The sequence below is a fragment of the Rutilus rutilus genome (assembly GCF_951802725.1).
Source record: "Rutilus rutilus genome assembly, chromosome: 6".
Lineage (NCBI taxonomy): Eukaryota > Metazoa > Chordata > Actinopteri > Cypriniformes > Leuciscidae > Rutilus > Rutilus rutilus.
This window is the reverse complement of record NC_140214.1, coordinates 5250331-5277107: the sequence shown is the minus strand read 5'-3', so window position 1 is coordinate 5277107 and position 26777 is coordinate 5250331. Positions and strand designations below refer to the sequence as shown.

Below are 26777 nucleotides of genomic sequence, written 5' to 3'. Positions count from 1 at the left end.
CGACTGAGTGTGCCGTAGTCAAAGGGGTGGAGGGCCGAAGCGCAGCGGACGGCATGCAAGGTCTGACCCAGGTGGAGACGACTAACTGAGGGAGCTCGGCGAGGCCGAATGGCCGATGGTCCTCTCTGGAATGGTGGGCGGTAGGAGCGCAGGAGCAAGGAAGTCAGGGAGACGGGTCGAGGAGGAGCGATGTCCGCCAAGGTTGTAGGTGGAGTTGTGGGCTCCTCTTGCCCAGACTGAGATGGTTCATAGCTGGCCCACGGTGGATCCGCAACACTGAGAGGAGTAAACACAGAGGGAATGGTGGAAGACAGTGAGGAGTGGGTGGCAGGAATGGCTCAGGGCTGAGGATGAGGCTAGAAAGGGAGAAAAAGTCAGATGATGTGGGATGTCCTCTAAGGTGGTAGGAAGAGGAGGTGGGAGAGGGAGGAAGGGTGGTTTTGACGGGACAGATGAAGATTCTCTTCATTCACAGATGAAGAGGTAAGATTGTGTTGCTGCCTCGCGCTTCGGTGTTGGGCTCGACGTCTACGGTGGGCTCCAACTGCTTCCTTCCGACCGATGGGTTCTGGCTGGGCACTGGGTTTGGAGTGGGATTGGTGACGTCATCAAAGGTGAGGAATGATCAGCAGGATACCAGCACCCACTCCACAAAGTCGGCGAAGCTCCCACAAGGAGGTTCCCCGGACAACTGAGTTCGAGTGGCGGTGTTGAGGCCAACCCGAAGAAACGTGCAGAGGCAGATGTTGCTCGAGGGAGCGTTCTCCCTGCTCAAGGCGTAGTAGTTTAACCGCAGGGAATATGGAGGCATATAAATGACAAAATGAACGGAGTGCACAACTGATGCTGGCGCGCGCAGTAAATGACTTTCGCGAGAGGATAACAGATCTACATGCGAGGAAACGGGAACTCGCGAGCTCATTCAAACCCTGCGCACGCGCATGACATCTCTTCTGCACGCAATACAAGTCCTCGCGCGCGTGCATTATCATTCCCCACGCTCTCGCGCTTGATCTCCTCTCGCCTGCTGCTTTTGCTCGCTCGAACACTTTTATTTTTGGCGGTCGAGGGGCGGGACTTACTGTTTTAATAACCTCAAATGTCATTGGTTACTTCCCCTTTTCTGGAAGTCAGTTGTGATTGGACGCCTGTCCAATGACCCGTAATTCACTTGACTTCAGACATGATATTTGTTTTATTTATTTATATTAATGTGTAATGTGATTTAATGCATTGGTAATATAGAATAGATTCTTACCAGATACTTTATTAACAGAAAGTCGTATAGTGATTGCATTGTGTTGTTTAGAGATATTTACTGACTGTAATGACGCATTTCCATGGTTATTAGCATTGTAAATCTACCAAAATTCATATAAATTTTTACATTTTATATTTATAACACTATGATTTGTGTTATTGGCATTAAAATATCTAAAAGAAATTGGAGAAAAATGGGAATTCAAAGTCATATTTGCTGTAGTTCACCACTACATTACCACTATACTCCCATTCACCACTATTAACGTTTACCCAACCAAAATTATATTGGATCTGAGAACCTCAGAAATGTAAAAAGTGTCCATTAAATAGTTGTACATATAACAAGAGCTTTGATGAAAGATAAATTACTTGTTTATATCAATAAGCAAGAGTTTTTGTGTAAGCTTTTTGTTATCATCCTGTGAATTACTATTATGTCAATTTTGAGTGGTTCATTATATTTTCTATTAAATGTAAAAGGGGTTCTGGCAGCATGAATGCATTTTTTATTTTTTTTGATATTTTATGTTCAGATGGGGTGTAATCATTCATGCTGTGTACTGTACTTGCTGTACATTACTGTACTACTGTAATTAGTTTATTCGCTTACAAAAAGTTAGATGATTAAGATCACTATATAATGTTGTAATATCTACTTTGCTGGGTTTAAGCTGGGTTTAATAATTTGCTGGGTTTAATTTTGTTCCTCTGTATTCTGTAGCAAATTCTGAAAAGGCATTTGTAAGCTATAATTAATGCTGTGTAGGCTACTGTATCTTAACTTGAGAAGCCAGAACCCCTTTTACATTTAATAGAAAATATAATTAACCATTTATATTACGTAAAAATTTTATACGAATTTTGGTAGATTTACAATGCTAATAACCATGGAAATGCGTCATTACAGTCTGTAAACATCTCTTAACAACACAATGCAATCACTTGTAAGACTTCCTATTAATAAATTATCTGGTAAGAATCTATTCTATATTAACAATGCATTAAATCACATTGCACATTAATATAAATAAATAAAACAAATTAAGTAATGTCTCATGTCTGAAGTCAAGGACAGGCGTCCAATGACATTGTAACCAATGACTTTTGAGGTTATTAAAACAGTAAGTCCCGCCCCTCGACTGCCAAAAATAAAAGTGTTCGAGCGAGCAAAAGCAGCAGGCGAGAAGAGATCAAGCGCGAGAGCGTGGGGAATGATCATGCGCGCGCGCGCGAGGCCGAGGGCTTGTATTGCGTGCAGAGGAGATGCCATGCGCGTGCCGCAGGGTTTTAATGAGCTCGCGAGTTCCCGTTTCCTCGCGTGTAGACTGAGACTAAGAAAACAGCAACGATTCACCGTTTAACTTTGTATTCTGTCGCGGGTTGTGAGGGAGAGACACATGACGAAGATGAAGAGATAAACATGCTTTAATATTCCAACAAGCAAATCCACGATAATCCACACACAATATACACACTGACATAACCCGACAAAGACACACCAACTGATCTGAATTTAAGTAGGGGAGATAATGACATGCACACACACTTGAACACAATGACGAAATCAAATCAGTGACCATGATGACAAACAAGCCTTAAGGCAGGGAGAAATGGTGAACGAAAACAAACAGTCTTTGATGGTGTGACACACAAACATTTCAGAACATTTTCATAACTCATAATTTAAAGGACTTACATTGGTTCTGCTGCCGTTTCTCTCTCTGTTTTGGTGTTTATCTTGCTCTTTATTTTAAAAAGGGGAAACAATAATATGACATTAACAGAGTTTATGTATATGTGCTGTTGAAATAAATGATAACATGGCATGAAATGAGGTTTAAAAAGAATTTAAGAGTGCAGGTCAAACTGACTGGGTCTCTGTTTCCGTCTCCAGGTGAAAACACAGACCAGAATCAACAGCAGCAAAAGTGCAGCTGAAACTGGAAGCCACACAGTCAGAAGATCTTTATCTCTGTGGGAAACAAGAAAACACTTTAAAATCTGTTCAAAAAAGCTCAGAAGAAAAGGTGTGTGATTAAGTCACCTGAATAAAAGTACCAGAAAATAAGGCATATCTGAATAAAATTTTCATCAGATCTTTATTAAACTTTGTTCATGCACTTCAGCATTAGAATTAGCCACAGTCTTTGAATTAGTTTAAAGCTTTATTTTATTTTAAACAATAGGATAAGTACTTATTTGGTTCTTCTGTGGCATTATTATTGTTGTTGTTTTCTGTTTTACCTCTGCAAAGATAGAAAAAAGCAAGAAAAAACAGGATGATAAGGAAATGATTATGTAAACAATAAAGAAAAATAAATTTAGGAAATAGAGCATTGATGACAAAACAGCCAAATATAGAATAATTCTAGGAAGATTATTCATTTTAATGAGAACCATTTAAATACTAACGAGTCTCTCGGATTTTCCGTGGTTCGGTGTACTGTCAAAAGTAGAAAGCAAATAAATTTTAGTTGTGTTTTATTTTTATATGTAGAAGCTAAATATTTAATTATTGAGAAAAAATTGTAGCCTACCTGTTTCTGCCTCAATTACAGTAAGATAAACAGGATTCAGTGCCTCTCCAGCAGAGCAGAAGTACCATCCAGAATCACTGAGTCTCAGTCCAGTCATCAACACAGTGAAGGAGCTTCTCCCATCATCACTGATCTGGACTGATGGATTCTGGGATGTGTCAGTCCTCTTCTCAGTGTAACAGCTCTGGTCTTTAATTCTGCACCACTGCTTGGTTTTTTTCTGATATTCAGAAGTGTAGAAACACTGGACTCTGACATTATCACCTTCACGTCCAGATACACTGCTGTTCTTCACAGACACACCCGGAGCTGAACACACAGACACAAGACATCTGATTATAAAATATTATAAAATACATGTGTGTAAAGTCAGAGAATTATACATTAGAATGTGATTAAAACCATTATAAAAATCTCATACCAGACTGAACCTTAATATAAAGACCAAATCTAGCACTCGGCTGTCCATCAGTCTCCACTAAACAATAATAGCGTCCAGTATGTTTGCTCTGCAGGTTTCTCATAGTCACAGTAAAGAGACTCTGATCAGGATGATCGATTACTGACAGATTCTCATCTGTTGTGTTTGTGTATATATTAGATTGATCATTATCTGAGAACCAGTATTTCTTCTGCGGTGGGTTTTTCTCATCATAATGACATGGGATGGTGACAGATCCTCCAGTCTTAACAGTTAAAACATAATTTGACTCATCGCTGAAGCATTCAACACCTAAATAAACACACAAACCGTTATAATATCCAGGATTTACAATAAATCACTTCTGAATCAGTTCTATCCTCACATAAAACACATTAAACACAACATGAACATCTGAGCATAAAATCTGTCATTCCAAAATGATAAACAGGATCCATTCGAAACAAAGACAGCACAACATTTAATACTCACTTAAAATGAGCCAAAACCCGATTGAAATGTAGAACACTTTTGCGTATGCGGCCATTGTGAAAGTCTCTCTTCTTGTATCTTGAGTTGTCTAACTGTGTTTGTAGTGACTGCTGCACTTCCCTTTTCCCCATCATATAACACTCTTGCGCCATCTGACTAGATGCAGTGAGGATAGACACACATTCATTTGTATCTGTTTCAGTAGTAGGGGGTCTGGGGCAATTGTAACACACTAAATTCATCAATCACAAATAATCTATGATGACACTTTCCAAGCTAACAAAAATATGTTCTAATGTTCCCTTTAAGTAATGAAAATGTTATTCCTAAATGTCTAAACTTTCAAACCTTTAAGTGTTTAAAAAAAAAATCTTGGTTATATGAATGTTAAGGGAACATTCAATTTAACCATTTTGCAAACCTAATTTTGTAATGTTCTCTGAACATTCTGAAACAAATAGTAAGTGATTTTGAAATAAAAATTTAGCATATCCAACATTCTTCTCATTCTGTCAGCAGTTCTTCTCTATGCAAAAACAATTTGTTTGAATTTCATGCTATTACAGTTATAGCTCCTGTTAAAATCCATCTTGTTGTAATTTATCGCCCCCAATTGGGTCCCGTTGTAGAGGAGCTGGATGTGCTGCTGTCCTCATTCCCTGAGTATAGCAGCACACTTGTAGTCTTTGGTTATTTTTCCCATGGTCATCGACCCACAACCCACTTTTTAAATATATATATATAGAAAACATTCTTAGAATAACATTCTCAGAACATCCTTATAATGTTATTTTTATTTGCCGAATGTTTTCATAATGTTTTCATGGAACGTCCATGATGTGATTTGTACTTGATGATTGTTCTCATAATTTTGAGAGAAAATGTTCTTAGAACATATTGTTGTTATCTGGGGTCACTTTAATAACAAATAATTTATCGGGAGTGTTTATGATGGAATGTGTAGGTTGTTGATATAGGCGACACATAACTTGAAACTATTTCATGACATTCTTTTGAAATGTTTTTAAAGAGGAAGTGTGTCTCCTTAGTCATTGGTTAACTCCCACCTATGCTTGCCTGTTATGAGGCAAAGAAAGAAAAAAAAGAATGAACATCATAATGGTTTGGTCATGATAGTGTTTCTTCTGCACTATAACCTGATGTTAACTTCCTCTTGTCTTCTGTGAATTATGACAACATCCCACCCAAAAGTCTTACCAGAAATATTGGTCAATTTATAACTCTAATAGTTCAGCTATATGCTTTGTGGCAAGCAGGACGAGGCTGAGGGCCGTGAGAGAACGCACAAGGCCGGTGGCATGATTGATGATGAGCAGTCTCGTATCTCTCACGGAGGAGCTTCGGAAGCATAAAAGCAGGAGCGACTACAGTGAAGGATGAGAGAGGACCAGGCCCTGACTTAACGTTGTGTTTTGTTTATGTTTTATTATGTGTGTGCGGCAGTCGTCTGTGATGGGGTTGCCACCTTTACCTTCGTTTTGTGTTTGCTTTATTATTAAAGTGTTTGAATGTTTGCCAGTCCCATGACAACATACCTTGCTACAAGCCTATTTGCATTATATATACCAATTTGAAGTAAAGGCTGGCCACCACAGAGACTATGTATGCCATAAAATATGTACTTTCAATATTTTCATGTTGTTAAAATATGAAACGTGTGTGTGTGTGTGTCTGTGTGTGTTAAAAATATATTATTCAAAAATATTTTTATTACTATGTTTTCTGATTAATGAGTCATCTCCTGTTCGTCATTTGAGTTCAGTCACCATGTGTATTTAAATTCCTCACCATCATCTTCATCTGGACATATACGCTGTAACGTTTCTTAGACATGACTCAAAATTGGGGCATGTTCCTCAAGGTGATGAATGACAGGACACGCTTAAAGGGTTAGTTCACCCAAAAATGAAAATTGTCATTAATTACTCACCCTCATGTCGTCCCAAACCCGTAAGACTTTCGTTCATGTTTGGAACACAAATTAAGATATTTTTGATGAAATCTAAAAGAGATTTTTGATCCCTCCAGAGACGCAACATTACAATCCCTTTCAAGGCCCAGAAAGGTAGCAAAGACATTGTTAAAATAGTCCTTGTGACTAAGGTGGTTCAACTAATGTTATGAAGCGATAAGAATGTTTTTTGCATGAAAAAACTCGACTTTATTCAACAATTTCTTCTCTTCCATGTCAGTCTCTGATGTTGTTCACGTGAGCACCACGACACATGCGTGTGATGCCGATGCAGGAGTCGGCCAATAATGAGCCGGCGTTCAGACGTAGAACCCAGAAGCGCTGCACTGTGTTTACTACGTCAACAACACAGGAGAATGACACGGAAAAGAGAATAAGCTCTTGAGTAAAGTCGTTATTTTTGTTAGTTTTTTTGCACACACAAACTATTCTCATCACTTCATAACATTAAGGTTAAACCACTGTAGTCACGTGACTATTTCAATGATGTCTTTACAACCTTTCAGGGGCTTGAAAGTGGTTCTAACGTTCTGTCTATGGGGGGGGGGGGGGGATCAGAAAGCTCTCAGATTTCATCAAAAATATCTTAATTTGTTTTCCAAAGATGAATGAAGGTCTTACGGGTTTGGAACGACATTAGAGTGAGAAATTTCATAGATAGTGTGGAAGTAGTGTGCGTTAAGCGTGGCATTTTCCAGACCAGGGACGTCTTGCACACTTACTTCCTGTCACGTACACGCACTCTCAAGTGGCCAAGACCCCCAGTGTGGATTTGGACATCTTGAAATGGGGCCTGTCCAAGTAATCAACAAATAACCAACCTCTATGATAAAGGCCTGTGCTTTAGTCATTAATTTATATATCTTAAAGGGTTGGTTGATTATGATTTCACTTTTCTAACTTTAGTTAGTGTGTAATATTGCTGTTTGAGCATAAACAACATCTGCAAAGTTACAATCAAAGTTCAAAGCAAAGGGAGAGACTTTCTTTTAAAGGAGTCATAATGTAGAAATTTCACTTTTCCACGAGAATCAATGTATGTTATGATTGCATAATGATTGTACACTGGCCGGGAAGCCGATATTTAAAAGTGAAGCGTTTGTTTACCTCAGGGTTTGTAAAATAGGCCACGTGCACGCGCACGAAAAAACGAGATTTTGATTTCTTCCCCCTCTTGACGTCAAGACGGGGGAGGATATACCAAATATGGACACCGCAAACCTATGCCGCGGGAAGCCCGCCCCTCTCCCCCTCAGATTCAGTTTAGTCGACTCGAGAAAGATGGAGAAACCGAGTGTAGCCTACACTTGAGATGCTCTGTGGGTGACTGCCACAAACAACATGCAAATGTGTTTTATCTACCAAAAACGGACGAAACTATCAGGGAACAGTGGAGGAAATTCATTTTTAATGACGCTGTCCCAACAACTCTTTCAAGTGGCGTATCGTTAGGTGTGTGTGCTAAACATTTTACACCGGAATCATTTACAAATTTGGGGCAATATCAGGCGAACTTGGCCTCGAAGCTCCGTTTGGGAAAAGGTGCCATCCCAACCATCAGGGACTTGCCAGAAATTGAAAAGGTAAGACTGTGTTTTTATTGCTCTACTGTGGTTAACAAATAGCAGCTAACTGCTAATGCGGCTATTGTATGTAACGTTACCTTCGAGGTAAACACGGGGAATGGACTCTACGAATGCTAGCCACATCTTTCCACTTTGTTTTACACTAGCAGCTACAGTAGTGACGGTACAGGAGTCCATGCTCAGTGGCTAAAACTGTTTAAATGCAAGTATAACATCACGTTGCATGTCTAAAGAAGAAACATATTGAATGTCTAAATAACCACAACGTGAAACAAGGCAAAAACACCACATGATAGTAAAAATCTCAAAACCACTGTAAGCTGATAAAAAAAAAAAAACGACATCTCCGTTAATGTAATCTACATTAAATAAAAGGTAAATTTATGTGGGAGAAAATAGCAACACACGTTTTTGCTCGAACTGATGTTAATGTATGTCTCAGTCAAAATGATTGTATTTACCATTCAGAGACATCTTGATGTAGACGTCCATCCAACAACTCTACATCTTCCCTTTCCAGCTCTGGTTCAGAGTCCGGCTCAAACATGTACGGTTGAATCCCATATGTCGCGGCCGGGTCGGGTTCATTGACAACTTGCGCCATGTCAGTTTGTAATGATGCTGAAAGTTACCTGCGGTGTCAACCCCCCTCCTTCCTGCAACCAATCAACGCGCCCCTCATTTGCATTATTATAATGACCGTCCACGACAGACAAAACATCGCATCAGATCTCGCGAGACAATAATGCCTTTAGAAATAAGGGTCTGAGGGGCTCTGTGTTGATTTTTTTTCCACTTTTCTTTTTTAGAAGTGCCTGAAAGACTATAATAGAGCATTGGGTACCAAAGTTAAAACAACATTATGACTCCTTTAAGAAATTGCTTTTTAAGGACTACAACAAATGGCTGGTAGGGACTACACGACATTCCTCCCGGGTTAATGACATCACAAACCCTAGAATTTACATAAACCCCGCCCCCGGAACACGATTTATAGATTATCATGACAGAATATTCTAATCAATGACTAGCCTAGAAGATAACTACACATAAGCAACATAAATTCATCAGTTCAATACAGAAATGTCCTGTTGCTTCTACATGTTGTCACTTCTTCTTGAGACTCTCCATCATTGTCTGAATCCGGTTTGAACATAAAAGGCTAAAAGTTTTTGAAATGTTCAGTGTGTGTCTGTGTGAGGTAAAAGGACACAAGCTCTTAAAGCTCCGCCCCCTGTGCCGGGAGCAGCAGCTCATTTGCATTTAAAGGAACAGACATAAATCAGTGCGTTTTTGCTCACCCTCAAAAAGTGACAACTTTAACATGCTATATAAAAATATCTGTGGGGTATTTTGAGCTAAAACTTCACATACACAATCTGGGGACATCAGAGACTTATTTTACATCTTGTGAAAAGGGAATTATACCACCCTTTTAAAGGGCCCCTATTATGGATTTTTGAAAATGACCTTTCATGTAGAGTGTAACAGCTCTAAGTGAATGAAAACATCCTGCAAAGTTTTAAATCTGAAAGTGCACCATATGTAAAGTTATTGTCTTTCAAAAGTAAGAGTCGACTCTGAGTCAATGAAATGAATTGTTTTTCAAACGAGTCATAAGCCGTTTCGTTGTGACGTTAAGACGAATCATTAGCATATTGCACGCGCAATATGAAGGTAATACAGGTACATGTATACAATGTGAAGGTAAAGCCAGTTTTTTTTTCACTGCCCAAGGACGAGCATGTGAAGAATCAGTGGTTAAAATTCATCTTTACCATGATATCACAGCAGTATAATCCTAAACTTTTGCTGTGTTACCTTAATTTCACTGACGACTGCTTCTCAAATCTCAAAGTTCAATACAGGATTCACAAACCGCTTGCTCTTGAAAGATGGTGTTCAAAATACTTGAGTTTTATATTGTGTAGGTATCCTGCTAACTGGCTAACTCACGTTATCACTGTCTTACTGAAATACTTCTGCTAATCAGTTGTGGGCCACTATTACCTATAACTGTGTCTATTAATGCAGATTGTCTGTCGTTCTCACTACTTTGAGGAAATATTTGTTTTACCAACGTTTATGTTACATCAGATCATTCACTCTAGAGCTCGGCTAATGTATATTGTATACATGCACTGTTATTGATACAGTTTACACATGTTCACCGCAATATATTAGAAAAATACTCGGTAAATAAATTAGTACAAGTAAAATAATCGGTTTGTTGATGGACATGCACTTGTTAATGCTGATGGTGAGGAATTACAGTTGCAACATCTCATAATAATGTACCTCAAACTGAGTAGTGTATCACTGAGAAACACTGAGTCCTGCTCGAGTCGTCCTTGCGATGGAGGTTCGGGTTGAACAGTTCTTCCAATGTTTCATCATCAGACTCGCGCTCGCATTGATATGGTAAAATCAACATTCGTTACTGTGTTTAGTTTACCGTGTAGGAAGCCTCGGGATAAGCAGAGCTGACGTTGTTATGGGCAATGGGCGGTTTTGTTTTCGACGCGCTGTACACAGTAGGCCAATCACAACAGACTGAGCAGTCTGGCCAATCAGAGCAGAGTATATCGCGGAAAGGCGGGATTTAGAGCGATTGATTCATTTGATTGAGTCGTTTGAGAGTCATTGAAAATGTGATGATGTGCAAATGTTTAATATGAGTAAAAAAAAAAAAAAAAAATTGTTGTGTTGTTGTGACTCCACAACAACATGAGGAAACTTTAAAATAGCATAATAGGAGCACTTAAAAAAAAACATATTTCCATAATAAAATGCTATACTTATTAGACTACTGCTATAAAAAAAATTGCAAAACACATTAAGAAACAATAACCTATAGCAAACATTATACATATATTATATATGTTTTTTATTTTTATTTTATTGTCACACTTAAAGCAAGCACATTACAACTTTGCAAATATATTATGTTTTATGCTTTTTACAATCAACAATTTACACAATTATTCCTAAATAACGCTTAAACTGAATTTTCATTTCATAGTAAACCATTTGTTTTGTACATGTACTTACATTGTGCCACCACAAGGGACTGTACATTATAAAGCATGATACAATCAAATTAATATAATTTTATCTGAATTGAGAGTTTGCTTGCTTTGCATTGTAACGATGCATGGAATAACAAAAAATGTTAGCTTGTTTCAAGTTCAGCGCTGTTGTGTTCATATTTTCTCAGGAACATGCACCTGTGATAAAGAAATTAAACAATGAGATGAAATCACATGTTCAGTGTCTGTGTAAAACATCCTGTGATCATTAACTTTAACAAACCTGTAACTTCTCACTGTTTGTGCACAGAGCTGTAGGTCACCTCGTCCTCCACTGATACTGGGCTAAACTGGAGATATGAAAGATGATTAAGAAGAATACTGACAATTACATTACAGGACAAATCTCTGTGCATGTTCTTGTGAGTTCACTTACTGCTTTAGTTTTAGTTTTAGGTCGTACTGTCACAGAGCTGTAAGTCACGTCATTCTCTGCAGCCGCTGATGATGAACGGACACTGTTTCCCTGTGAATAATTATAAACATATCTTATTATAATGAGTCTCTCAGTTATGAGTTTTAACTCAAATCGGTTGTCAGCTCAAACCTACCGCGTCACTGTCTCCATCTCTGGTCATCTCTGTATTGTGGGTGTTATTTCTGTCTGTTAGTGAGAAAAGAAATGATGTTATCAGTCTTTCCATTAGACAGTTCTTAGACATGAGCATAAAGTTTATAAATACACATTAGTGCTCAATGGGGTCAGCAAGTCTGATGAAAGTTTGATGTAATACTGCAATCCTTCATAAATCATTCTAATATGATGATCTGCTGCTCAAGAAACATTTCTTGATTATTATCAGTTATTATTATAAGCAGTTGTGCTGCTTCATATTTTGTGGAAACTGCAGTGATACATTTTTTTCAGGATTCTTTAATGAATAGAAAGTTCAAAAGAGCAGCATTTATTAGAAATAAAATCTCTTGTGTCATTATAAAAGTCTTTAATGTGACTTCTGATCAATTTTGCAGGAGAAAAAAAAAATATTAATTTCTTTTTTTTTTAAATACTGACTGCAAACTTTTGAACAATAGTGTGCAAAACTGATCAAACACTGAATGGCTGATGGAATAGGTCATATAATAAGAAAGGTAAATCAATACTGACTGTTCTTCTTTCTCAGTTTTACAGCTGACACGACGGTCACCAACAGCAGAAACAACACAACCGTCGGAATCCACACCTCCAGATAATGCCTGCTGTGAGAATAAACAATACAAATGGTTCATATTATACATACATACAAAACTATTACTGTTATTGCAGTCATTATCATGACAATGGATATTTTGCTGAAACTAAATTTACCATGGTGCATTTTTCTATGGTATTTTGAACTTTTCTGAACTTGTTATTCATATTTGTAGTGAACTCTGTGTCACTCGCAAAAATATTACTTCATCAGTTGACATTTATGTGATTGTGGCATCTGTTCTGCTGAGATCACATTTGATATTTAGTTCAAAGGCTGCAGTTATTGTTGGTTTAAATTGATTTAACATGTTTTTTTTTTTTACTTTTGATTTACATTATTTGCTTCAGTATTTCTTTAATTAAATGTCTGAAATGCATTGAGCTGTTCAATTTCTTTTAAAGTGACAGTTCACCCAAAAATGAAAAATAAATCATAATTTTCTCTCCCTCAAGTTGTTCCAAACCTGTATGAAGATATTTTGAAAAATATGGGTAACCAACAGTTGATGGACCCCATTGACTTCCATAGTATGGAAGAAAAGAATATATGGAAGTCAATGGGGTCCATATTTGTGTTCAGCAAAAGAGAGAAATTCATACAGGTTTGGAACAACCTGATGTTGAGTAAATGTTGAATTATTATTTTTTAAATAAATGAAAAATTATTATTTATTTTTTTTGATGAACTATCCCTTTAACAACCATTAAGTTCTAGTTTTAAACCATTTCACAAGCGCTATATTGCAAAACTAAAATAGACATAGAGTACATGAAAAAGAGGAAGATGGCCTCACTGATGCAGTTGCCATTTGACTGTATACACCAGTTACAGTCATAAAATGAAAAGAAATCATGTTGCATACAAATAACCTTAAAAACAAAACTTACAATAACAATTGCATACAATCTGGTTACTTCAAAGTTATTTTCTGTTTGCATGATTTTTATCTTTTTGAGCATTAATACTTATTCTGCTGCTCTTCACTGCTTGCTGTTGAATTGTTGTTGCTAAAAAGAAGAGAGAGAAATAATATAAACTTCAATGAACAGTTCTGACTAGAAAATGAAAGGAAAAAGACCACACAGAGCAATTGACAAAATGTTAAGAAAGAACATTAAACTATATACTCGTAAAATAAGCATCGTATTAGGTCCATGATACAGAATAAAAATCGTAATGTCCCCCTGTGATGAAAATCAAGTTATTAATGTTGTTTATATGTCTATGTGGTGTTTTTAATATGCTTTAAGACGAGTCAGCACCATTGCTGAGTATTTTCTCCTTAAAACTGCAGCGAACCAAAGACAGTCTCAAAAACGCGGCTTGAAATCGCTGGTGTTTCTGACGTCACAAACTACCTTGTAACCAATCAGATCAACGTGTGATCTCTGAGCTGGTGCTCATTTGCATATTCATAGAACTGCATACTAAATGAGGCAAGGGTGTAGAGTTACATTCAAGCTATTTGAAGGCATGAAGAAATTAGTTTTCAAGTAAAAAAAATATCAAAGATGAGTTTTAAAAGATAAAATTATTGATTACAGGAGGACTTTAATATTTAAGCATTATTTAAGATTGATTAATGTTAATTAGCTACTAACCCCTTTTCATCAAAATCTTCTGTAGTCACAACTGCTGTTGAATAAAAATGCAGAAAAAATATATATATTATAAATTTGTCACCACCAATAAGATTTTAAAATCACTACAAAAACAAAATACACCATTCTTATTTTTTTTTATGGAATATCGCAGCATTTTTGTTTAGAAATGATTCAGCTGTGCACATCATTATTTTTCATTTTCATGTGCCTCATAATCTTGAATGAAAATAACTTTGCCTCCCTCTTGCAGCAACATCTCTTCTCTTCTCTGATGGGCGGGGCAACCTGTCACTCACATCAGATCCACCAATAGCAAACCACAAGCATACAATCAATTCCCTATGAAAAAATATCTGATCCCACCCTATATTTTTATTGTTGTTTTTTACTATCAAGAACTCCTGTGTAGGTCTAAGTAGTGAATGGGTTTTTACCAGTGACCGTGAGTTGAACAGAAACCTGGAGATCTCCAGCAGAGCAGAAGTACCATCCAGAATCACTGAGTCTCAGTCCAGTCATCAACACAGTGAAGGAGCTTCTCCCATCATCACTGATCTGGACTGATGAATTCTGGGATGTGTCAGTCCTCTTCCCAGTGTAACAGCTCTGGTCTTTAATTCTGCACCACTGTTTGGTTTTTTTCTGATATCCAGAGCTGTAGAAACACTGGACTCTGACATTATCACCTTCATGTCCAGATACACTGCTGTTCATCACAGACACATCAGGAACTGAACACACAGACACAAGACATTTGAGATTTTTTAGGAATCAGGTTCATAATTATTCATCTGAATGTGAAACTCATCTCATACCTGATTGAACTGTGAGAAAAAGCTGCTCTGTTTCATCCACTTGAAATATTCCTCCAATCTCCTCAACACACCAGTAAGATCCAGTGTCTTCATGCTGCAGGTTTCTCATAGTCACAGTAAAGAAACTCTGATCTGGATGATCGATTACAGACACGTTTCCTTTGGTTTCATTAGCATATGCCAGAATAGAGCAGTAATAGTATGATGATTTTGCATGAAAGCACCAGTATTTCTTGTGTTCTGTGTATTTCCTGTCATAATAACATGGAATAATGACACATCCTCCAGTCTGAACCATTAACTTTCTGTTTACTGATCCTGTTGTGCATTGAGGGCCTGCGCAAAGAGAAAATCAACTTTAGTTTGACTTTAATGTATCAGTAAATGTAGAAAAGAAGTAGCAAAATGCATGTCACACAGCAGGATATATTAACTACTTGTATGAGTAAAATTAATTGTAAGCAAATAGAGAACACTTGCCTGTTATGAGCCAAAGGAAAAATACAATGAACTTCTTCAAACTGACTGTCGGTCTGTCGAAAAGTTGCAATGTTTCTTCTTTCTTTATCATCATCATTTCCATGCAAGTTTAAATTTTTAGGTTAATACTATAGAAACTATAGTCTCACTCAAGGAGACGTGCATAAAGTCTAAAGTCATCATAGAAGAGAATCAAACAAAATGAGAAGTATTTATGTGCAACACAGTGAAATGTCAAAGCTGTTCCGTTCCGGGATTCACATGCTTCCTTCTCTAGTTCTCTTTTTGCAATTATAGGTGTCACCTCAGAAACTGGTTATTTTTGGTCTGTTTTGTGGTTGGGTCAACACATTTAAGATAAAAAAAACCCCGAAAAACCCCCCCCCGTATCAACAGAATTTAATATGACTTGAAAACAAGATGTGAAAGTATATAAATGGAGCAATTTTTTTTTGTATAGAAGTTATTAATGGAAAAAAGCTTTTATCATTTTTGTATGCTAATCAAATGCATGACATAACAGCCTCAGATTGGGTAAAAGGAGAAGCAAGGGTATTCTCAGTGCTTCTGTTATTGGAAACGTTCACACATATTTCACACATTGTCTGCAATGTTAGTTTAGAATAACCATCCATGAGTGGGAACACATCCAACAAGGCTTGTATAGGCAGATGACATGATACGTGGCATAAAAATATTCATTATTAGCTGAGAAAATTGGGCATTTAATAATTTTTTTGGTGAATATGTTTGACTCAAGGTTATTTTTAAGTATGTTCAAAACAATGCAAAACAATTCACATTTGGAAGATATATGCATTTAAAAGTTATAGTTTGTCTCTACAATCAATACAAGTAACAATTCTAATGACATCTTTCTGCACTTCAGCTTCTCCTCAGATTGTCTGACCAATCAGATGCTCTAGAATCTGAAGTTTTTATTTGCATCTCTTTGATATATATATATATATATATATATATATATATATATATATATATATATATATATATATATATACAGTGCTATGCATAAGTGAATACACCCATGCTAAAGTTGACTAAAAAGAGGAATAAAAAATCATATTTTGGAAATTGAACTTAATGCCTTAATTTAAAAAATTAGGAAAAATCCAACCTTTAAGGACACCAATTTTCTTTGTGAATGAATAATGTATCGTAAATAAATAAATGTTCTTCCTTAAAATACAGGGTGCATAAGTGAGTACACCACTATGTTAAATTCCCATAGAGGCAGGCAGATTTTTATTTTTAAGTATTTAATTTTTTTTTTTTTTAGGATACTATGCATCCTGATAAAGTTCCCTTGGCCTTTGGAATTCAAATAGCCCCACATCATCACATAGCCTTCACCATACCTAGAGATTGGCATGGTTTTATTTCAGTTAGCCTAATAGCTAATTTGATTTGCATTGAGAGATGATCTTATGGAAAGTACCCCATGCCAATCTCTAGGTATGGTGAAGGCTATGTGATGATGTGGGGCTATTTTAATTCCAAAGGCCAAGGGAACTTTATCAGGATGCATAGTATCCTAAAAAAAAAAAAAATTAAATACTTAAAAATAAAAATCTGCCTGCCTCTATGGGAATTTAACAAAGGGGTGTACTCACTTATGCACCATGTATTTTAAGGAAGAACATTTATTTATCAATTATCAGTTCAATTTCCAAAATATGATTTTTTATTCCTCTTTTTAGTCAACTTTAGCATGGGTGTATTCACTTATGCATTGCACTGTATATATATATATATATACACATACTGTATATGTGTGTATGTATGTATGTGTATAGATAGATAGATAGATAGATAGATAGATAGATAGATAGATAGATAGATAGATAGATAGATAGATAGATAGATAGATAGATAGATAGATAGATAGATAGATAGATAGATAGATAGATAGATAGATGTTATTGCGTGAGGTCAGTATAGCTGATATAAAAATGGCTACATTGAAAAACTTTTTTTAAATTTTTTTTTATGTGTTATGTTCCTCATTTATAAGTCACTTTTGATAAAAGAAAAAAATACATTTGAAGAAAAATGCTGAGAAAAAAATACATTGCAGACATAGGCATTTAGCAAATGTAGACATCTAATACATTCTACACACAGATCTTTGATATGAATGTGTAAAGCAAAAGTTTTCTTTCAGCTCAATGTGGAGAAAACTCTAGTTCTGTGAAAGACAGAAACGCCATCTGAAAGATAAAAGACAATAGCACACTATCAAGAGGCAACTGAATATGTTTCTGTCACATTAACTTGGACACATTTAAGCCCTCACATTACAGAAAATATTTGTATTCACATATTTTTTTCAGAGCAAAGACTGAAAAAAATTTTTTATGTTATAGACATGTAAAGTATAGATATTGCTAAAGAATAAGCCACAATAATGAGAATTTGTTACTTACTTTTTTCTTTTTTTTTCACACGCAATCTTTTTTTTTATTTTTATAAACATATAACAGCCAACAAATATTAACAGCATGTAAAACAAGAGTAGGAACATACACCAGAGGAGGGAAGAGAGAAAAAAAGAAAAGAAAAAGACAGACAAAATGTACAATAATAATAATAATAATACAAGAAAAGATAAGCAAATAGATAAAGGAGATACAATCAATTAGAGCATGTTATGATAAAAAAATGCGACAAAATTTAAAGGGGGATTTTGAAGAGAGCACAACAAGACAATGCTTTGGTCTTCTCTGAAACAGAAAGCGTTGATATTGACGAAAATCATTGATAAAAACTTACATTTATGAATATGACATTTTGATAGGAGAAGTAATAGGTTTATAAAGTTTTCTCCGTATTAATAAAACCAAATATAACATATTTCCAATATAAAGAAAAATGAGGGTACACAAGATCAATAATATACCCGCATGTAATATACATATAATATAAAATGTAATATACATTTTTCCAGGAATTCGCCATATGTATATAGACACCCATCTTCATTAAAAAGATCACGTTTTGAAAAAATAAGGACTTGTTTTTATAGAGAATATTATGATTGTTCCATATGAAATATGAATGTGGGGAAAAGTTGTGTTTATAAATAAGAGACCAAGCCAGAAGCGTTTGCTTGTGGAATGAAGAGAGCTTTCCAGGTAATTTTTCAATGTTATAATTGCATAACGAAAGAAACTGTAGGCCACCCAGCTGGGAGAATATATAATTTGGGATAAAGTTCCAAATTGAAGAGGGGCATTTTAAGAAGTGTTTCATCCAATTAATTTTAAAAGTGTAATTTAATGTTTTGAAATCTAGAAAATGTAGACCTCCATTTTCATAGGTGTTCATTACAACACGTAATCCTACGATTCCTCCAAACAAAATTGAATAAAAGATTATCTAGCATTTTACAAGTTTTATTGTCCAAATGTAGAGCTAAAGCTGCATAATGTTAATCTAGATAACCCTTCAGCTTTAGTAAGCAAGACCCTGCCTTTTAATGAAATATTTCTTTGGAGCCACTGGTTGAGTTTTTTTTACGGGTTTTGTCAATAGCAGGAATAAAATTTAGCTTGATTCTTAGTTATTACAACTTCTAAATATGTCACTTTTTCTCTGACAGGAATATTACAAATGGATGAAATATCGCACTCTGTAATAGGAATTAACTCACACTTAGATATATTAAGGTATAAGCCAGAAGCTTTAGAGAATGCATCAATTACCCCAAGAGCTACCGCAACTTGATCACTATTTTTTAAGAAGAGAGTGGTGTCATCGGCCAACTGGCTGATGATCACCTCCCTGCCTGCAATTGAGATACCTACAAGGCTGCTTTGCTTGATTTGGTCTACTAAGAGTTGAGCTGCTAATAAGAACAAATAGGGAGAGATAGGACAACCTTGACGTATACCCCTTTTGACATCAAATCTAGAAGAAGTCCCATGTTTTAATTTAACTGAACTGTTGGCATTACAATATAAAGTTCTAACTGCATCACTAAAAAAGAGGCCAAAACCGAATTTGTTACTTACTTGTCCTTCCCAGTGCCGGTGTCTGTGATCACACTTACTGTCAAAATAAAAGGTTTTTTTTTTTTTTTTTTTTTTACAGTAAAAACTTTATTGTAATAATTATGGATTGAGTTTTACATTTTTAGTATTTAAATACAGTATTAAATATGTTTTACCTGGTTCTGCCTTGGTTACAGTGAGATGAACAGGATTCAGTGCCTCTCCAGCAGAGCAGAAGTACCATCCAGAATCACTGAGTCTCAGTCCAGTCATCAACACAGTGAAGGAGCTTATCCCATCATCACTGATCTGGACTGATGGATTCTGGGATGATTCAGTCTCCTTCTCAGTGTAACAGCTCTGGTCTTTAATTCTGCACCACTGCTTGGTTTTTTTCTGATATCCAGAAGTGTAGAAACACTGGACTCTGACATTATCACCTTCACGTCCAGATACACTGCTGTTCTTCACAGACACACCCGGAGCTGAACACACAGACACAAGACATCTGATTATAAAATATTATAAAATACATGTGTGTGAAGTCAGATAATTATTCATTAGAATGTGATTAAAACTATTACAAAAATCTCATACCAGACTGAACCTGGATATAAAGACCAAATCTAGCACTCGGCTGTCCATCAGTCTCCACTAAACAATAATAGCGTCCAGTATGTTTATCCTGCAGGTTTCTCATAGTCAGAGTAAAGAGACTCTGATCAGGATGATCGATTACTGACAGATTCTCCTCTGTTGTGTTTGTGTATATATTAGATTGATCATTTTCTGATTGCCAGTATTTCTTCTGCGGTGGGTTTTTCTCATCATAATGACATGGGATGGTGACAGATCCTCCAGGCTTAACAGTTAAAACATAATTTGACTCATCGCTGATGCATTCAACACCTAAATAAACACACAAACCGTTATAATATCCAGGATTTACAATAAATATCACTAAACAAACACAGCACAACATAAAATATTCACCTAAAGTGAGCCAAAACCCGATTGAAATGTAGAATATTTTTGCCTTCTCGTACGCGGTCATTGCGTTTGCTCCTGCTTATGTGTCCTGTATGAGGTTTTCACTGCAGTTCAGTAGTACAACTGCTCAGCTTCTGCTTTCTGCCCTCGTATTATCATAGACGGAGGAGGAAATGCCCTTAAATGTCTTGGACCACGTGGAGAAGGGTGAACAGACTGTACATATTCATAAAATACAGGGCAATCAATATTTCTTCCATTGTTTGATGGGTGTTCAGTATCAGTTGTCAAAAGCATGTTTTAACGTTAACATTAGTTAATGCTTCAGGTTTCTAAGAATGAAATGTTTCAACATTTAGATTGAAGTTTTATAAATGACCATTAATGTATTATGAACAAAAAATAATTATCTACAAACAAATGTATATTTATATGTAAAAAAAAAAAAAAAAAAACATTAGCCTAATAATAAAAAAAATAATTCATTGCAAGTTTATCACACTTACAGCAATGCATTAACTAATAGTAATGAACTGAACATTGCTGTAAAGTGTAACCAACTAAAACCATTTTATTTATTGGCATGCATGTCTATGTCACAGGAAGTAATGCATTTTGTGCAGGTATTTTGCAGGTTCACTTCAAAATGAAAATTCTGTCATCATTTACTCACCCTCAATTTGTTTCAAACCTGTATGAATTTATTTTCTTCTGCTGAACACAAAAGATGATATTTTGAAGAACGCCAGTAACCATTGACTTCCATAGTAGGAAAAAAAAAAATGTATGGTTCGTCAATGGGGTAGGCCGACATTCTCCAAACTATCTTCTTTTGTGATCAACAGAAGAAATTCATTTATACAGGTTTGAAACAACTTGAGTGAATCATTTTGAAGTGAACTATTCCTTTAAAGGTCACATAGTTTATCAACTAAAAGTCTAATTTGTGTACAGTTTTGTTTATGTCTGTGCATATTAACTTATATACCCAGTTTATCTTGCAGATTTAAGACCCAAAATGAGAGATATGGGTGTAACACATGATGATCAATTAACCAAACACAACATGAACTAATGACAATTAAAGGACAAAAAGAAAAATCTCTAAATACTGACATTTCCCCCAGTTCTGGTCCTTACATAGAGACAGATGCATTAATGAGAACATTCATCAAATAACATCATAAGGATGTTCTGGAAATGTTGTTCTCAAAAAAAATTCTCTCACTGTTAGAGAACATTCAAAAACAACATCATGAACATGTTCCAAGAACGTTGTTCTAAGTTAAGTGGGCAGATAAAGATTGGTATTTTGCAGTTACACAGCTGCAAAATGTCTCTCAAGATTAACATTCAAAACTCATACTGTGTTCATTTGGAGTCCTGTATTTAGCTATGGCCTAATGAGTCAGAAGTCTTGAACATTCTCAGAGAACAGATTATTCCACATTGCAAAATAAGGTGGTTAGTGTCAGTCTCAGACAACTGCTCAAAGGGGAAGCGCAGGCCGAGAGTATGTAAAGCTAGCTTTAAAGGTGGTATCGTATCAGTGATTTCAGGCCCAAAAATATATTCTTATTTTTTTCCTAACGATCCGCTAGCTGCCCGCCCCATAAGCATGCCGTCAAAAAACCGCGTCTCTGTAGGCAGCCTAGGCTCTGAGATCTGCACACAAAAACAAATGGTTTCACCAACCACTCAAAACAAAAACAAATAGTAGAGGGTGTTGTGAGGTTTTGTGCTCGTGCACGGCTGCAAGCGAAGTCAGAGCTGAAGAAGAAGCTGGCTCAAAACCTCACAACACCCTCCCCCTGTCGGTGATTGGTTGGAACACTATTTGTTTTTGTTTTGAGTGTTTGGTGAAACCATTTGTTTTTGTGTGCAGATCTCAGAGCCTAGGCTGCCTACAGAGACGCATTTTTTTGACGGCATGCTTATGGGGCGGGCAGCTAGCGGATCGTTAGGAAAAAAAAAATATATATATTTTTGGGCCTGAAATCACTGATACCACCTTTAATTATGGCCAATATTTGATTATTGCAGTGACTGATTTCAGATAACCCCGCCCCTAAATGACACTTGGAAAGAATGTGGTTGGTCACTTGTGGTTGGTGTGTCAATCAGACCGTCACTTCCTGTCTCCGTGGGTGGATCCTGGCCACTAGAATGGCCTACTTGCACAACTTTTTTTTTTTTATGCTTTATTTCCAACAAATAGCATGTACAAGGATAACTTCAATATTACATCAGAAGACTTTCACAACTGCTTCCACAGAAGTCTCATATGTTCTAATATGTTCTACTTATTATTAGAGCTCAGAAGTTTCCGGTAACAGCATTCAGCGCATGCGTTAACATGAATTATCTTGAACCTGTTGAAATGTTTCTGTAAATATATTTTCTTTCCAACTGTGCATTCGATAGTAAATAAATATATTTCCCCACTAACCTGCAGCGGTCCAGTGCACGTCTTCTCATTAACAGTGTTTTTTCTTTTACTGATAATATTTCATACCTGTTGAGTTTTCATTTTTAAATGAATTTGACTGAGAAAAAGGACTGCTTGTGTGCGATGGTGTGCAGAACGTGCCATAAATGGAATGATGATAAATATTTAATTAGCTAATCTTAAACAGTAACGCACACAGTGTAGAGGAGAATGACAGTCAACTATTAATTCAGCATTTTGGGCATAAACATATCAATTACATTACATTACAATATTTAATTAAAATATATAAATGTTTGTACTGATGTTATTCATCAGGTCTCACACACTTCAGCATCGCGGTCGTTTAGACGAGCACTGACACCCTGCTGATTGGACTGCAGTTCTGACACACCCACCAAACAAGAGAAAACGTATCTCAAACCCCGTTGCACACCGGTGCACGCCGTTTCCAGGAAACATGACGTTCAACCCGGAAACCGTAACAAAACGTTGCGCACCGTTTTGAACTTGAACATGCCCCTGATGTTGATGTTGTCATGTTGTGTTTTGGCCTGATGCTCCACCCTCCACCTATCTACCAATCACAAAGTCAGTTGTGTTTCAGCATCAGGGTTGCCAGCTCTGCTCTAGTTACCACAGCTGCAGCTACAAACGTGTCAGCCTACGTTCCTGCTGGATCCTGCAGCCTATCTGGCAACCTCGAGTCAGGGGGCAGGGGGAGGGGATACACTGCTCTACAGTAATTTGAAAGTGATTGCAGTACCAGTTTTTGCCACAATCTTACATACAGCTCCTTTAACAAACGTTACTTTCTAGGCTCAGTGCAAGTAGTCCATAGCCCCTTTCACACAGCGCTTTGAACCCGGGAAATTGCCGGCAAATTGCCAGAGCGCCTTCTGTGTGAACACAAACACGACCCGGGATTGATGCCGGGATCGATGCCGGGTTGGGGACCTAGTAACATTGCCGTGTTCAGTCCCGGAACGCGCGCTGTGTGAACAAAAGCCGAATATTGCCGTGTCGTAGTGATGACGCTGAAGCCGGGATCGTTCGCAAGCTGTCAAACAGAGATCGCAGCTCATAAGCAAACTTAAGAGATTACAACTTTACAAGTCACATCGATGTCACGTGTCTTTACGGCATTTTTACGGGTTGTGTGTGAACGCACTCTCTGATTCCGGAAAATCACTGGCAGTGTGAATGAACCAAAATCAAACGAACCCGGGTCAAATCCCGGGTCACTTTATCCGTGTATTTTCCGGAATCTCTGTGTGAAAGGGGCTCATGAGGACTTCCTACCGCTGCCGCAAAACAAAAGTCTGCTAACTGCTAACAGTAGCAAATACAAATCTAATGAGTTTCACAAAACCTGTTATTTATCTATAGATACAAAAGTCCATTTTCTTCTGGTCAATGTGGAGAATAGTCTGATCTCTAATTCTGTGACAGACAGAAACGTTCCATCATGTGCCAGAGAGAAGAGATATAAAGATATGAAAACAGCACAAAGATGAACATATGAGTGCTGAACACGACATATCGTGTAGATTTCTTGTACATTTAAAAAATAAAAAAAAATAGTAAACTATGTTTACTGTTTATAAAGCACATTTGTATTAATAATTTGATCCACTTATATTACCTGGTTTTAGAACACTAACGAAAAGGCAACAACACGTGCAAAAATTGACAAAATGTTTAACAATAAATTCAACTCTATTACACAGATAAATAAATTGGTTACTATGAGTAACTTAAGTACATGTCAACTAACTCTCATTTGAGTATTGGTAGACTGTTTAGGGTTATGATTATAGGATTATGAGGAGTAGAATAAGTTGACAGTTGCAAAGTCACTTATAGTCAGTAGAATGTCTGTTAAGGAAAAACTCAGAGAAATCAAGAAAAGATTTAAACTATTTATGTAATAATAATAGTATTATAGTATTATGTCATTTTAATTGATATTAAAATTAATATTAAACAAACAAAAAAAATCAATGGAAAATGTCTTTTGAAAAGTTAATCATCTTAATCACAAATGTCCGTTCCGTGCCACCATCACCCAATGCCTCCTGTCATGGTTGAGGACAAGGATCTTATTCAACATGTGCATACACCCCTCATTGCTTTCATGTCCTTGGAGGAACTCACAGAGGAGTCAACTGCTGATTCCACCCTCTCTTCTGTCCGCCAGTATATCCTTAATGGCTGGCCAGCTCAAGTCATAACAGATATCCAGCCGAAACATGAATTTTCATGCTGAAATGATACATGCTTGTCCTGTAGACATTGTGTCATTATCCCTGCTAAGCTCAGAGGACGAGTGCTGGCCATGGCGCATGAGGGATAGTCAAACTGAAGCAGCGTTGTAGGGATCTTGTATGGTGGCCAGGGTTGGACAAAGACATTGAGCTGCTTGTTCGGGACTGTACTTCATGTCATGCAAGCGGGTAAACCGGCCCACCACCCCCACCGCCACTGGGGTCTTTACCGGCCTTGAATTGGCCAACTCAATTTTGGGACCACGTGCAACTGAAATCTGCGGTGAACTTCATAATGTGCCCCATCATTTGCGTTTCCTCGTAGTTGTTTATGATCTACACTCAAAGTGGCCAGAGGTTGTGTAACCCCTCCAGTTTGAACCGCCTGCTCTAAGCGGGACTCGAACCGGGCCTGTTGCATGGGAGGCTAAAGATCGCAGTCTCTAAGTGTCAGTCGCTAGAGCGCCTCTTGAGATCAGGGGAGTGAGGTTCAGAACAAACCGAGCAAAAAACTCATTCATTCCCATGGCAATAACACAATCAAATATATGTCAAGTAATGTGAAGTAGTTTTATTATTTATGATATTGTGCATGTGGATAGTGTTTGTGTTGTGGATTATGTGTCAATATACCTGTACTGTACAACAAATTGCCTCTCGGGGACATTAAAGTTTAAAGCCCATGTTGCAGGTTTTTTTTTTTTTTTTTTTTATTAATATAACCTTGTATGAAAATACCATATGAAAAGTAAATGCAGGATTAAAAATTGTCTTGCAAGACATAAGGGCACAAATTTAATAGAAAACGTGACCGTTTCCTTGACCGTGTTGAAAAAGCGCTTTTTTTCACCATCGCGTCATATGACGTCACATGAGGTAGTCGTTTGGCTCTGCGACTGCGTTCGCGCTCAGTGTGGAGATAGGTTGGTATTCAGTTGGAGCGGTCATGATTCAGTGTGTTTTCTGTGCTTATTGTATTTCAATTAATCATCGTCGTGGTAAATGATTGTGAATTATGGCCTGTCAGGACATCGAGTCCACAGGTTTCCGAATAAGAAAAAGGACGGTGCAATCTTCCGTGCCGTGCGTTTTGTGCCGGGTAAGAGACGGGACTTCACTTCTGCTTCTGCTTTGAAAAACGCGGTAGTGTGTAGCGTTCACTATAGACCGAATGATTATAATCCCGGCGATATGTGCACACTGTCCCAGCTCCTTCATCGGGTCGCCCGGTGATGACGGTCCGCCATCAGCATGTGGTTCGGCCGCCAGCGGGAAACATGACGCTCACGGATCCGTCAGAGATCACTTATTGTACATCTGTTTTACAAAATGTGCCTTGTCTTAATTTAATTCATTAACATATCGTACATAAACTTGTAATGTAATGCATTTATGTGTTTGTTTATTAGTCTGCAGCCGACACTATTATTATTATTATTAATATAAATATTATATAATATATTATGTTCTATAATTCATTTTCAATCTGTACAAACCGACTTTAATGTTTGTGTTGGCTGTTTCTACATATAAAGTTTTTATACAGTAAGACAGTTGTGATTGTGATCATTTTTTTATTCATCGT

At 36.9% G+C, this 26777-nt stretch overlaps 2 protein-coding genes and 1 pseudogene across 4 annotated transcripts in view; all 3 read right to left on the bottom strand.

Annotated features, from left to right (window-relative positions):
- Positions 1–26777, bottom strand: part of LOC311292297 (polymeric immunoglobulin receptor-like) — a 52603-nt pseudogene that overhangs the window by 2945 nt on the left and 22881 nt on the right. The window contains exons 4-7 of the transcript XR_014630279.1: positions 3676–3706; positions 3459–3509; positions 3135–3235; positions 2960–3006 (exon numbers count right to left, since the gene is read on the bottom strand). The product of XR_014630279.1 is annotated as a polymeric immunoglobulin receptor-like (transcript). The remainder of the gene's footprint in view (positions 1–2959; positions 3007–3134; positions 3236–3458; positions 3510–3675; positions 3707–26777) is intronic.
- On the bottom strand, positions 3725–4840 carry LOC311292307 (polymeric immunoglobulin receptor-like). The gene is made up of 3 exons (XM_084411948.1): positions 4714–4840; positions 4222–4533; positions 3725–4109 (listed from the first exon to the last, which is right to left on the bottom strand). The coding sequence occupies exons 1-3, from the start codon at positions 4766–4768 to the stop codon at positions 3772–3774; spliced, it is 705 nt and encodes a 234-aa protein (XP_084268074.1). The 5' UTR covers positions 4769–4840; the 3' UTR covers positions 3725–3771.
- Positions 11161–15797, bottom strand: LOC311292295 (polymeric immunoglobulin receptor-like). 2 transcript variants are annotated; one of them, XM_084411934.1, is made up of 10 exons: positions 15477–15797; positions 14997–15332; positions 14616–14912; positions 14179–14212; positions 13543–13584; positions 12490–12581; positions 11933–11985; positions 11758–11847; positions 11596–11671; positions 11161–11521 (listed from the first exon to the last, which is right to left on the bottom strand). In XM_084411934.1, the coding sequence occupies exons 1-9, from the start codon at positions 15577–15579 to the stop codon at positions 11615–11617; spliced, it is 1104 nt and encodes a 367-aa protein (XP_084268060.1). In that variant the 5' UTR covers positions 15580–15797; the 3' UTR covers positions 11161–11521; positions 11596–11614. The 2 variants fall into 2 exon arrangements, with proteins under 2 accessions (XP_084268060.1, XP_084268059.1); XM_084411933.1 differs by having other exon boundaries at positions 11163–11519; positions 11605–11671; positions 15477–15776.